A 14,564-nucleotide genomic window follows, 5' to 3' on the forward strand; every position below is an offset into this window, starting at 1 on the left:
AAAATACTTAATGACTTGAGTGTGTTAAACAAATATCGTCATATTTTAAGTTCTTTGTAATGAAGGTAGCTTAAGTTTAAGAGAACAGAGTACAAATACGGTGAAAACAATTGTTACACAGGGAAATCATAACAATATTCTATAACAGAGTTTGTTTCCATCTTTGAATACTTCTATATGTTATCCGACAAAAAGTGTCAACACTGAACAATGCAATTACTTCAATATCTTAATCAGAATTAAACTATAATGTTTACCTTTACAGATGGAAATTCAAACAGGATCTTAACAGCAACATCTTTTGGTTTCTCTTCTATCTGTAAATATAAATGTCCAGAAATGTAAATCTTGGTTTCATTCACAGAACCAAATTTTAATGGAATCTGTGGTTTCAGTAGTTATCGTTTGTTGATGTGGTTCATAAGTGTTACTCGTTATTTTATATAGATTAAACCCTTGGTTCTCCTGTTCTCCTGTTTTTTTGGGCCTTTTACAGCTTGCTCTTCTGTGTAAGCCAAGGCTCCGTGTAGAAAGCCGTACTTTGACCTATAATGTTTACTTTTATAAATTTTGACTTGGAGTTGTCTCCTTGGCACTCATACCTAATCTTCCTATATCTATGAAAAGGTCTCTCTAGTTTTAAACAAAACCTCTAAGTACATAAGTAAAATCAACAATTTTAATAATTGACATGTGTTATCCAGAGCTTACATGATCAATACATTTGTACCTCCATCTAAGTTCATCAAAGCATATCAAAAACATAATGACCTAGTGTTTACTTACCCTTCTGAGTTTACCAGACCAAACATCACCAAATCCACCACGACCAAGTTTCTTTTCCATTGTCAAAGTATCCGTCTGGCCAATCACTACACTTCTGTCAAGGTCATTGAAAACCTGCAATTAAGAATCAGATTTAGAATCATTACATAGAATCATTCATTTTTATCTGAATTTCAAAAATGATATTTTTAGATTTAGTATGAATAATAAGAAACAGGTCAATGTGACAGTAAACTTACAAGAATAAAAAAAAGTCGAAATAATTTTGTTACCAAAACCAAACATTTTATAGACAATATCTGGGACTATGTGCAAGGTTCTAGCCAGACCTTCCATGAAAAAATACTTACAGCATCAGGGGCTATGTGCAGGGTTCTAGCCAGACCTTCCATTGACAACATGTACATAGGCGACACACTACTGTGATTTGGACATATTTCATCATGGTTTCTTTGGAAATTAAGAATGCATCTCTCCACCAAAAAACAGAACAAAGTGTCTTCTGGATTCCTGTAATAACAAATTTTAAAAAAAATTGTTTATTTGCATGCAAAACATACAAATGTCTAAATATCTTTCAAAATTTGGTGTTAACTCAGAAAAACCATAATATTTTGTTTTTATTGTATATTTACTACTTTGACTTTTATGTAATTCAATCATTCAATGGTCAACTAAGTAAATCACATTTGAAGTAATTTCTTATTAGTTAAAGGGTATACATTACTTAATAATTCTATTATTAAATGTATTTTCATTATTATTATTTACATCAAATATCAAGTAACATCTATCAATAAAAGTCAAATTGAACTAATTAAAAAAATCAAATCCAGTGAACCTAATAAACAGACACAACAAGTATAAGCATTGTTTTCATGGCACAACTACATTGTGTAAGTAATATCTATAAATAAAAGCAATGAAAACTTACATAAATAAGAGGTTGCATGCCATGTTAACTCACCCTGATTCATGTTATTAGATGTTTAATTTTGTATTATACAATGCATCTCGTCTCTCTATTTTTAATATATGTGCCATGTTCCGTATATAAAAAAGAAAGATTTTGAGATAGAGGCTTGCTAGGATTACACCTCTAATGTGGGATATTACAGTATACCAATCAGCCCATGAGTGGGGGTATAAAGGCAATTATTTAGGTTCAGATTAAAGTATATTACATTATTGTATATAGCTTGATGAATAAAACAAAGGCTGGAATGTAAGGAAACACTTCATACTTACAACTGAAATACTCATCTAAGTATTTAAGAATTGAATGCGTCTTTTTGTTATTTTATTGTGTATAAAAGAGTTGATGGAAGCACATTTTGAAAGGCTTTTTACAATCCTGCAGTGTATTAACTTAACATAATAACATATAAGAATAAAAGAATTCAGCACAAGAACAGAGAAAATGCTCTTCAAAACCTGGCATTTTCTCTGCTCCTAAGCCTCTTTCTTTTATCATTTTAATGTCAATTCAATACTCAATTCATTTAACAGAGTGCTTTAAGTGAAGGTAGAATACATTCACAAACAACTTGCAATGCCTAAATCATGTCAGCAAACTAACAAAGGCAAGAAGGTTACAAGCAAAATGATTAACAAGGTTAAGTGCATATCATATATAGAGATAGATATGTTATAAAAGCTTATTATAAAGTACAACATCTTACTCTGTGGATATACATAGAAATGACCTACAATTTATGTATTATAATTTGAAACAGTAAATACAACATACTTTTGGGGTCTCTTGTTACATATAAATATCTGAAAAAAGGCAATACCTTATGGAAAATGTCCAAGTAATTCAATAACACATAAACTTGACCTCTCATCCATAACTTTGACTAAAATTCATTGGGAACCATTCTCATGACAGATGAAAAGACTGTGAGATGGACAAAATAGACAAAACAAACTCACAGACACAAAGGGACAGACACATATGTTTATGTTACCCTTCTGCAGCTTTATTTTTGTGTATATTTATGATGACCATTTCACTTGATCATGACAAAAACTTCTAACCTTCTAAAGAGACAAAACTTGTTATTAAATTGATGGATTGTTGACTGCAGAAATACAAAACTTTGGTCTTGTTTTTGCATGCATATGTCAAATACTACCAAATAGCACTGACCTTTCATCTAAAATTGTAAAATGATTTAAATAAAAAAAATAATAAACATGCGCACATATAGTTTCAATTTTATGTAATGGTTACCATGATATACACTTACTCATCCTCCTCGTCTGTTTCCTCCTCAAGGTCAAATGTAGAGGACACTTCTGAATCATTAGTAACAAGCTGCCATTGTAATCTGGTATCCTTCCCATGTTCTTTCTTCACAATGTTCTGTAAGCAGTAGGGACAGGGAATTATTCTAGTGATTAAATACCGGCCAAAACAGTTTTGTTCAAACCGGGAACAAGCTATATCAGGATACCAGTCCTGTAACAAGTTGTCAACATTTTCTGTTACTTTGGTCAAAAAGGCTGCTGTGGCTTTCTCTTCCAGGAATATTTGTTCTTTCCTTGATGATGTCAAAGTTTGGTACGGTCTGTTCTCCATGTTTTCTGCAAAACTGAATGTTATTGAATCAGAAGGGAAGCACATTTCTAATACTACACTGTTTTTCATGTCCAATGGCAGCCATTGATCTTCTAAGTAACATTTGAGATTGTGTTGACTGTAGGTACACAAACCAGGTTTTCCAGCATGAATCTCTTTGATTCTGAAGATAACTGTACCATGATGTACTAACTGTAACCCTGTCTGCCATGGCTGCCAGAATGGTTTATGGTGTTTCATACCTGAACACATATCTGATACATCTTGTGGAAGAGGGAATAGCTCTAAAACAATCGGCAGAATTTGAGGATCTGCCAGCATTCTGGTAATAAGACGTGGCCAGAAGCCACTGGGGAAGTAGGTCATTATGTATAACCTTGCACATGCAAATGTAACATTGTTGGTTGCCATGGTACTCAGCAGAATAAGTTGTGATGTGGGTGAATCATGGACTTTGTGATAAACAATTGAACCAGTTGGTGACACAGAATCTCCTGATTTGTGAGCAGACGTCATGGACTGTGTACCAGACAACACTGATTCTCCCATACCTCTATACACCGTAGAGGCAGGCGATGGCTTGTCTACCTTTTCCATCAGATATATCTGCAATTGAAAAATTACATTAAAAATACTGCAAGAAGCTATAGTGAAATACGTAATTGGAGGTAAAAATACTGAGAAACATTGGCAACCTCATTGAAAACTAACCAATCAATAACAACTTCAAAACAACTGCCAATGAACAGTATACTGGCAGATTTTTTGAGAGTCAAATCATTTACTTTTAAGCCACTTAGATATAAAGACTTCCATCCTATAATGGCATTTAACAATTATTAATTAACCAACTCTTAGGCAAGGGGGTTGGTGTGTACGCACATCCAATTGATTTAACCCCAACAGATATTGTACCAAGTCAGGCTTTCATGACCATGTGGTGTTCATTGTTGTTACCCCAACAGATATTGTACCCAGTCAGACTTTCTGGACCATGTGGTGTTCATTGTTGTTACCCCAACAGATATTGTACCCAGTCAGACTTTCTGGACCATGTGGTGTTCATTGTTGTTAAATCAAATTAGACCTCTATGTCAGGACCTTTTATAACCGACTATACGGTATATGTTTTTCTCATTGTTGAAGGCTGCACAGTTGCCTGTAATTGCCTACATCTACATTGAATGCTGGTGGGAAGTTCTCTCATTAGCGATCATACCACTTCTCCTTATTTTTATATAGATCAGTTATTATGATCTGCTGGTAAGGGATAATTGGACAATAGTTCAATATTGTAAATTCTTAATATAAATGATAAAAACCTTAGCATCCATGTTTGTTTTGATGACATGTTCCATTTCATTCTCTGTAGGTAAGAGTGAGGGTATCAAGAGTTTGTTACTATCAAACTGTAGAGCTACTTCAAACTTCTCCAGTAAACCACAGATATATGTCTGCAAATCCTCAGGTTGAAAGGCTGACTTGTTGAATAAATTTTGCAAGTTCTTAATTTTCATCACACCTGAAATATGGGAAAAATTTAAATTGGAGTACATCATCTAATAATTGATTGTTGTTCGTTCATTGTCAAGTGGCAAATATTTCAAACAAATTCAAGGTAATCTCTAACAAAAGTTGACAAGAGATAAATCAAAGCGCTGTAAGCGCTGAAGACAGTTAACAAAAAACCAAGGCAACCGTAATTATGAAAACTGTGGCAAAGTTGCCTGAACATTAAACATTCATATATAGTATATTTATGTTTATCTAATGATTTATTTATTAAGGCAAATAATTTATATGTTATCAAGGTTTCAAAAGCAATGCATATAGCAATGTATATTTTTTATGGTGAGTCTGCAGTGGTACAAGTTCCCAATGATTGCAGTTGTTCTACTTGGTAGTTAACCTTGGTTTTATTTGACTGCTTGAAGTTCAAGTTGACTTAATATGAACATGTTATAGTATGAATGGACTGGTTTCCCTGAAAAGAAAACTGAATTTGTGTTCTATAGTACAAAAGTTATGAGACATGAATCAGACAAATGTTCACTACAACAGGGATCAAAGGTGAGGTCTGACTGACTTGTCCATAGTAATTAAATGTAAATGATTTTTCATTTTGTCCCATACATATGAATATGAATAATTTAGGGGTGGGGACCTCAACGGTTTTCAAGTTCTCAAACAGGTAGGGGTAGGCAGAGGATTTTTTGGGGAAAAAATTGGTTGCTTATATAGGGAATCACTGAAGCGTGACTGGAGCGGAATAGGGTGATCCTACATTTTATTTTATTTGTTATATTGTCCCATACATAAATATATATGGTTTAGGGGTGGGGATCTCATTGGTTTCCAAGTTTTCAAACAGGATGGGTAGGGTGAACCAAGGGACTCCCCCTATATTTCATTTAATTAGTTATATTGGCCCATATATAAAAATATATATTGTTTTGGTGAGGGGATCTCAACCGTTTTCAAGTTCTCAAATAGGAGGGTTGGGGTGACCACAGGGACTTCCCCTATCTTTCATTTGATTTGTTATATTGTCCCATATATGAGTATATATGGTTTAGGGGTGAGGATCTTGACCATTTCCAAGTTCTCAAACAGGAGGGTGTACAGTGACTCCCCCTATATTTCATCTGATTTGTTATATTGTCACAAACATGAATATATATGGTTAAAGGGAGTGGATCTCGACCGTTTCCAAGTTCTCACCCTCTTAAATTTGCAAAGCATTGGTGTTCTCATCGGAATAAAGAATATTCCGATAATTTTACCTCAATTTTTTTTTAGCCTCGCTCGGCTCGGAGAAAATTTAAGTTAATTGAGATAAACTAATAACCCTTCTAAATTTCAGTAATATGTTTACACTTTAAAAGCATCTCACATCCATTACCATCATTTATCACTGATAAAGGAAATTTAGACTGTGACCATGAACATGTATATTGTTAGATATACTGTTCCCAGCTGTCACGTTGTATTGGATTTTTAAATTGAAATTTGTTAAAAAGAATTTTGAGTTTCTGTATTAAATATTTTTTCTACTTTTTCTTTCTTTTACATATACCTTTTGGTTTACAATTCTAGTGTTTATACTCAATTACCATGCGTAGATGTATTTTTTCACCTGCTTGGATCTATTTTGTAATTGACCGCCAAACCCCGAATTACCCTTATCCGCTTCCGGAATCGGATCCGATATTGTAAAATTTTGGAATTTTGTCTTCACGGTCGCCATTGTTATGTGTTTACAATGTTGTTTTTGCCAATCAGATACGATTTTACATGTTTTACTCGAATTTAAATAATATTTGTAGGCAATTTTCTGTATAAAGCTAGCGGTTGAACAAAATGAACATCGCTGTCATGAATAATAATGATAAAAATAAGTTTTTAGCTCGTTTAATTGGAGACTTTGGTGAACATGGTGAAAAGGTTTGAAAAGTTAATTCTTATTTTCTTTCAAGTGGAAGGTGACTACTAAGCTAGAAACGTACTATCCTGGTCGAAATTCCGCTTGCAAAAGTGGAATGTCGCAGACCTCGGACCAATGCTAATTTGCACACCTGCCTCCAAATTGAAAAGATACGAAAATTTCTTTTTCTAATTTGAAATTGCCACCACTGAACAGCATGGACAGTTGAACTTATTATATAATAGACTCTACTGACGTAGTTGTACTACGTATTGATGACAAACAATATCCCTACGACTTTTGCCATTTGGGAAATCTAAACTACTTGTCTTAAAGAGATTTTCGGCGATTAAATATTTCATACAATTGTTCTTTGACATCTTAGCCAAAAGCACAAGTCATAATGAACTACACAAGGATTCTTAATAAGCACTACTTCCTATGCGTAACTTCAAAACTTTTGGATAAATCGACGATCATTTGAGGTTTTTCTGGTCATATTTTTTGTAATCCAGAATAAAAAGTATTAAAAAAGTGTCCAATTAGTTATGTATAACATAGTAGCCAGCTAAATAATAACAATGGCAAGTATTTCAGCATTTATTGGGTAGAACACAAATCTAGGGTGCTCGCATAATGCAGCTTAACTGCATACAAAAAAAATCCATAATCAACTTGTTGAGAAAAACAAGCAACATCTATTCCAAAATATTTCATTTGAAGTTAAAATTATTTTAATAATATCTGAGAATAAACATGAATTTAATGTATGTCATGTATACATAATAACTCAGTAAGTTGTAAACTTATCAAAAAGTCATATTTAATAGGTGTGGCACTTACCATTTCTACAAAAGTTGTTCACTTGGTCCACTGTAACAACTTGGGCCAACTGATCACATAACCACTGAGGGTCCAAAAAGTATCGGTCCTTCAAACCTATTCCTTCATAGTGAAACAATATTCCTACAAATAAAACAACAAATCTTATTGGTGTTCAACAAATTACAACTTAAAATTCTAATTTAATTTCCAAAATACAAAAAGTTCATAACACTGTCATATTTCATTTTCCCTTATCTGCCTTCCAAACAAGAAACTCTGTTATCCAAAATCTAATGCCATACTATTTCCAAATAAACACATACTTTTTTCATTGAAAAAAAGAACTGTAGAAAGAAAGAGGTGACTTTTTATTGACAAATATTTACCATTTTCATGTAAGAACCTTGTAGCCTGGTCAAGGTCATCCGCATCTCTAAACAAAGATTGTGACAAGTTGTTCATTTTGTCCATGGTCTTCAACCTGAAATTATACAGTAAAATCTGCATCTCTAAACAAATATTGTGACAAGTTGTTCATTTTGTTCATGGTCTTCAACTTGGAATTATACAGTAAAACCAGAACATCTTAAAGAATTTTCATAACCAGCTGCCTTTTTATCTATTGTATTTTCACCGAATTTGTACAGTACATTCAGCATGTCTGAACAAAAATTGTAAAATTTGTTTTATAAGTCACAAGAACTCCAAGCAACCAATTTGAATTAAATTTAATTCAATTTTACTGAGGATTAAAATGAGCTGGTGGTAAATGTAAAAGTAAACCATTAAAATCATGGTTAGATATGGAGTGGATCTCCAGTTTTGACATTGTAAGATATGCAGAAAATGGAACACTGTCTGTTTTTTTAAACAATTATTAAATAAACTGTTGACACAAGTGGTTCCTATCAAACAAATCAAATCAAAGCAAAGTTTTATTTATTGTTGATACATAGTAAACAAAGAAACACAAGCTCTAGTGAGCTTTTAAAATCAACATTATAATAAATTACACACAAGTAAATAACATGCAAACAAAACACACATATTAAGACAAACATACATACATTACAGCAGGATATTAAAAGCACATACATGACATAAGCAAATTTTAAAAATAATACTGTTCATGGAGATAAAATATAAAGTCATAGCTAGCTAATTTTAGTATATATTAAAACAGGGAAAAAAAGCAAAACTAGGCTCAAATCACAAAGCACTAATGGCATGCATTACATTTGCATGAGCTGCCTTTCTTAAGCAGAAAACTTAACAACTTTTGACGCCAGATACAAAGTTCTCATTGCCAGAAAAGCAATCTTCTGTCTTGCTTTTTTTGCGACTTTGGTGACAGGCGACACAAAAAGTAAATGTAAAATTAAAAAAAAAAAACCCAACTGAAACAAAGCAATCCCATATAATCACATATTCCCAATAGACCTCTGAAAAATACTTACACATATGAATCCTTGTCTAGAACTGGATCTTTCTTGCACTTGATCCTCTCCTCAGCTAAATCCTGTATAATGTCCTTCAACAGAATGTACTTCCTGGGGACTTTATGGTTTAACAATTTCTCATGTTTTCTCCCTGAAAATAGACAACAACATATCTCGTTTTTATAAAGCATCTATTAATAGTATTGGCAAATCAATGTATTTTTGGCATATAAGCTTCAGTTGCATAAAATTAAATTTTGTGAAAAGAAAAGAAATTATATTTGTTTCAAAAGGTGTTTTTTTAACATGATAATATCGATGCTGAAGCATTTAACAAAAATTAAGGGCAATTAGTCTTGAGCAGTTAAAGTGTAAAATATCAAAACCACAAATGACCTCTATTTTGCCATAAATATAACAACATATTACACATTAAAAAGCATTGGATGAATATTTCTCAAATTATTGCAGGGAAACATTCAAGACATAGCCAATATTTGGATATAAGTGTTTTATATCTTTCAAAGTCGTAGAATTTAAATATCATTTACTTGGGTGTTTCAGCTCAAAGACAATGTCATAAATTTTATCCACCAGTTTCTTGCAGTCTGAGCTATCTTTACAGTTAATATTCATCATGCCAAGGACATTGGGTAAGCCTGCTTTGTCTGGTTCATCAACCTTCACAAACAAGTTATCTATCATATTCTTCATAGACTCCTCAAAGTTAGCAGGATAATTGTCTCTGGTAGCTCTGGCTGTCAGCTCATCTTTATGTGTCCCCACAATGAGGACAGGTGCTCCAGGAGCTCTAGCCTGAAAAATATATTATAGTAAGATGTATTTTGTGTGGTTCAAAATACTAAAAGGGGTTCTTAAATTTTAAACATCCAATTCTAGACCTAGAAGCTGAAGCATATAAATAGTTGATGTTAGTGTGTTCCAACATAAATTCAACTCCCTAGGAGCCTATATACTATTTTTTTCTTTTCTAGTAAATTTTATAGGGTTTTCATTTTCAAGAAAATTCAATGTTTTTATATAATTAAAGATGTTGTTTGCAATATATTTTTCCATGTCTTAAATTAATCGTCAAGAAAATTGTTGGTTTACTGTAGTTGTAATACTTTTTTCTTGGCCTCAGTAAAACTAGGTTTTTTATGTCTCAAATATTCATTTACATAGCTCCACTATAGTTTTTAAATATCAATTTGTGACAGTCAACCCTGCTGTTTTGTATTCAGAGCTTATTTTCAGGCTTAAACTACAATACAGTTATCTTTGAAGTTCAAATACCTAAAATGCCATGTTTCCCTGACATAATTTACCTGTATATTAACTAACCACTGCCATGTTTCCCTGACATAATTTACCTGTATATTAACTAACCACTGCCAGATACCGAACACTCCCAGCTCCCCTGATGTAACTTTCCACATGACCAGGTAAAGGGATCTTGGTGAAAGGAAATACTGATGTGTGGCATAGTACTCTTTCTAAACAAACAATTATAAAGGTTAATATTTAGCGTGGCATAGTACTCTTTCTAAAGAAACAATTAGAAAGGTTAATATTTAGCACTGCAATTAATATAATTACAGTACATGCATAAAATAAAAGTTGGTATTTTCTAAAAAGAGTTATGGCCAATGATGAACATAACTTAACTTAAAATTTACTGTTTTGATTTCCTGCAAATGAAAACACCAGCTCTTTCAGATCATAAAACTTTTCTCTGAACTTGGAGCGCAAAATTTGTGCATAACACACTTACTATGATGCTTGTATTTAACTTTTTTTAACCCTAGGGCTTGGGTCTATATCCTCAATATAGAGTTGGGTATTATTACCTGTCCACCAAAATCCCAGGTCTTAAATACAACAATACCCTTGGACCTTTTCTCTCCAATGGTAAGTTCATTGATATCAATACCCACAGTAGAAAGGAATTCTCCATACGGTTCAGAACTAGCTTCTCTCATAGTCTTTCTCTCATTCCAGTGCTAAAAATAGATTACATCAAATATGTTTAATCTCCGAAAGATCCAGAACTAGTTTTATCATACTCGTTCTTTCCTTCCTATGCTGAAAAACAGCTGTGTGATATTGCTTTGTTTTTAGTCTCTCTTTTTGTTTAAGGTATTCATACTTCAAAGCAGTATTCTAATGCAATTATTTTACAACAATTGTTCTGATTGGATAACAGCAAGCGTAAAATTCTCTATCTCCTTGTCTGTAACTAAGGAAGCCGACATTTTGAATTTCGGAATGTATTTTAACATGTTATTTCTACAATAATAAACAAAAACCTTATTTGTTGCGCCTAAAAATCTTCTTTTTATCAAATTTTATTACATTCTGAAGCGGCACAGAAGCCAGAAAACGCCCGGTGTTTATGTTTGACGCCGGAAGCATACCTATGACGTCACCTAGTGTAGGGACCAAAGAACATAACATCTTTTCGCGGAATTTTCTTTAATCAGCATTTTACACCGAAATAATGATTGAAATTTAATTATAAACTTGTTTAGAATAGAGATAACTGTATTGTATTTTAAGCTTTGCGGACGTCCATCGGTAGTTTTACTGTCGCAAATACCTGTTTACCTGTCTCCGCTCCGCGTCGCCAGGTAAACTAAATTTGCGACAGTAAAACTACTGATGGACGTCCTTAAAGCTTCAAATACAATACAGTTATCTCTTAATTCTTAAATTAAAATATCTATGTAATGTAATGTAAAACATGGGGCTCAAAATTGAGAAATCTTATTTCATGCTTAGTTCATGGTGAGATAAAATGTTCTTGCAACATTTCTCGTCCTTAAAAACTGCAGTTATTTCTGGAAACATCAATATCTCAATACTGTTATAAAAGTGTTGAAATTTGCAATTTTTGAGGGTCATTTTCTTTTATGATTTTTGTATTCAATAAATCCTGATTATTAAATTCCCAACTTTTTATGTTAAATAAAACTCTGAATTTTATGAAAATTGCTTGTGTAAGTCACATAAAAACTCATCTACCAATAATCTAGTGAAAATTTTACAATTACAATTATAAATGGGATAAAACAGGTGAACACTGACATTTATATGATTAGTATCATTATAAATATAATTATAAATATAAGAAGTAATAATTTATAAACATGTTAATTGCTTATTCATTTTCACAAAAATTTTGATATCACATACATCATTTTAATTTTAGACATCATTTTTTTTTTAAATCAAACCTTTTCATCAGATTTTGTGCTGATAAAACTCATGTCAGATGTTTACTTACAGTGGCTTTTTTAGCAGTTTTGCGATTGCGACTAATTTCACTGAGTAGAGTTGTCTTTCCTATCTTCTCTACTCCGACCAGCATGAGGTTCATACAGTTATACTCTACTGAACTAAAACAACACAAAATATTTGTATTAGAAGATATCAGTTTGTACTTCAAAAAACATCTGCATAGCAAAAATGATCCAAATTTACCTTTTCTTTATCTGGTATATAGTGCATGCTCAAATTTAGCTGCACATCTAAGCATTGTATAAACAGAACTATACTTGAGAATAATTAATGAGCACAAAATTATAAATTTTTCAACAACCATTCATGTCTGATGTTTGGATTTGCTGCTGCATAGAAATCTCCTTTTCCCAATTTTTGTTTTAATTTTCCAGTCTTCATATAAAAATAAGAAAATGAAAAATGTTTTTTCCCTTAGTCTATATGTAACACTCAGAAACGTGTCCTTCCCCACAAACGTGTCCAATTCCCCCAAACGTGTCCACATCAACGTCACTGAACTGCAAAAACATGTCTAGTTGTCAAAGGGCGCCAAAGCGTGTCATTTGTATAAACGCTCAAACGTGTACATTTTTTAATAAACCCTCAATCTTGTCCAAACCCCCAAACATGTCCATATCAAGCTTTTCATTTTACTGGAACTATCATTCGTGTTCATATTATAAAAACGTAGGTTATTTGTGTGGTTTTTTGTTTTTTTATTACATTGTATAATCATTGTATACTCATTTTACGATCTTTTACTATTTCATTAAAAGATCAAAAAAATTTACTTAAATTCTTTTTCTATGCGCATTAAAATGTTTGTAGCATTTCACTCTATATAATGTGCCATACGTTGTATTTTGGAAGGCATCATTTTTTTTAATTTCTGCAACTTTTATTTGAAACGGCCTCTATATTACATAACAGACATTGAAGTAGTTTCTTACTGAATTCATAAACAAATCGATCTTTACTCGCATATATTTTTCTTTAGACTCGCATATATTTTTCTTTAGATTAAAATCTAAACGAGTGGTTATCCCAAATAACCGTAAAAATTAATGCCCAATAATAAATTTCCGGTTTGATAATATCATATACCTATCTACAGTATATATCGTTAATATGATGTCGTTCAAATAACGAATGAAATATTTGGCACTGGACGTTATTTCTCTTGTTCGTGTGTCTTTAGTGACGCTCGTAACCTAAAATTTATTAAAAATTAGAACTGTTAAAAAAAGATGGGAGGTCAATTCGACTTAAAGCCCACCGTGCGATATTCTGATTAATATAAAAGGCATCATTGGAGTTTATTAGTATAAAATAATTTACATAGTAAACGATTAATTGAACTGAACAAGAATTATTTGTATGTTTGCTTTAAATGAGCATGAAATACTTGCAACTGGACAATAAGCAAATTAAGTCAAAAGTTAATGCATATGTTATATATTAAATTTTCAGTAATGATAATCATTAACAACCGGCATTGAACAAGTTTAGCTAATAAATTACTTCATCAACTGTGGCCCCCATCATAAAACTGCCGTGAACGTTATTGATGTCGTCTTTAGGACATGTATTAGCGCTAAAAGACGCCAGACTTTCGGGCGTTTAAAAGTGGACACGTTTGGGCCAATAATAGTATCGGGCACGTTTGGGGGTTCTAAAATCGGACACGTTTGGGGAATATTGAATATTATGGACACGTTTGGGGAGAATAGACACGTTTGGGGAAATCAGACACGTTTGGGGGGAAGGACACGTTTGGGAGTGTTACATATATACTTACTCTTCTAAGACAGACAGCAAAAATCCTAAAATATCCCTGGTCCTGAAGTTTGCCTTTTTACTTATGATATCCTGGATATGACCTTCCAAGGGACATAACTCTATCTCGATAGTCAACAGATTCTTAAGACGGCCTAGTTGGGGTGGCAGCTAAAATAGATAGCAATGGTTTATAGAAGAATAGTAAAACCTACATTTGCTGAAGTTATACAATCAATATAAAACACAATTTCTATGTTTTTCTCTCAAGAAATTGTACCAATAAAAAGTTCCTTAATTTCATTTTATTTCAGAGAAAGGGTGCAAAAATAACTATCTGTCAGGTTTTTATTAAATCCCTACCTGTCTTATGCTAGATTTAGACAAACACAATCTTTTAAGACTGCTAAGATCCCCTACCTCTCTAATACTAGATTTAGACAAACAC

At 32.5% G+C, this 14,564-nt stretch overlaps 1 protein-coding gene across 6 annotated transcripts in view; it reads right to left on the reverse strand.

The window, feature by feature from the left end:
- The window catches only part of LOC143046340 (leucine-rich repeat serine/threonine-protein kinase 1-like), a 139,479-nt gene that overhangs the window by 12,600 nt on the left and 112,315 nt on the right, over positions 1–14,564 (reverse strand). For 5 of the 6 annotated variants that reach the window (XM_076219459.1, XM_076219462.1, XM_076219457.1 and 2 more), the window contains 14 exons: positions 14,139–14,287; positions 12,345–12,456; positions 10,909–11,061; positions 10,432–10,554; positions 9,610–9,874; positions 9,077–9,209; positions 8,006–8,100; positions 7,638–7,760; positions 4,693–4,892; positions 3,039–3,976; positions 2,469–2,492; positions 1,137–1,296; positions 787–900; positions 258–317 (listed from right to left, as the gene is read on the reverse strand). In XM_076219459.1, coding sequence (XP_076075574.1) covers positions 258–317; positions 787–900; positions 1,137–1,296; positions 2,469–2,492; positions 3,039–3,976; positions 4,693–4,892; positions 7,638–7,760; positions 8,006–8,100; positions 9,077–9,209; positions 9,610–9,874; positions 10,432–10,554; positions 10,909–11,061; positions 12,345–12,456; positions 14,139–14,287 — 2,649 coding nt within the window. The remainder of the gene's footprint in view (positions 1–257; positions 318–786; positions 901–1,136; positions 1,297–2,468; positions 2,493–3,038; positions 3,977–4,692; positions 4,893–7,637; positions 7,761–8,005; positions 8,101–9,076; positions 9,210–9,609; positions 9,875–10,431; positions 10,555–10,908; positions 11,062–12,344; positions 12,457–14,138; positions 14,288–14,564) is intronic. The other variant, XM_076219461.1, reaches the window with a different exon arrangement.

This window comes from Mytilus galloprovincialis, chromosome 9 (genome assembly GCF_965363235.1).
Source record: "Mytilus galloprovincialis chromosome 9, xbMytGall1.hap1.1, whole genome shotgun sequence".
In the NCBI taxonomy this organism is placed as follows: domain Eukaryota; kingdom Metazoa; phylum Mollusca; class Bivalvia; order Mytilida; family Mytilidae; genus Mytilus; species Mytilus galloprovincialis.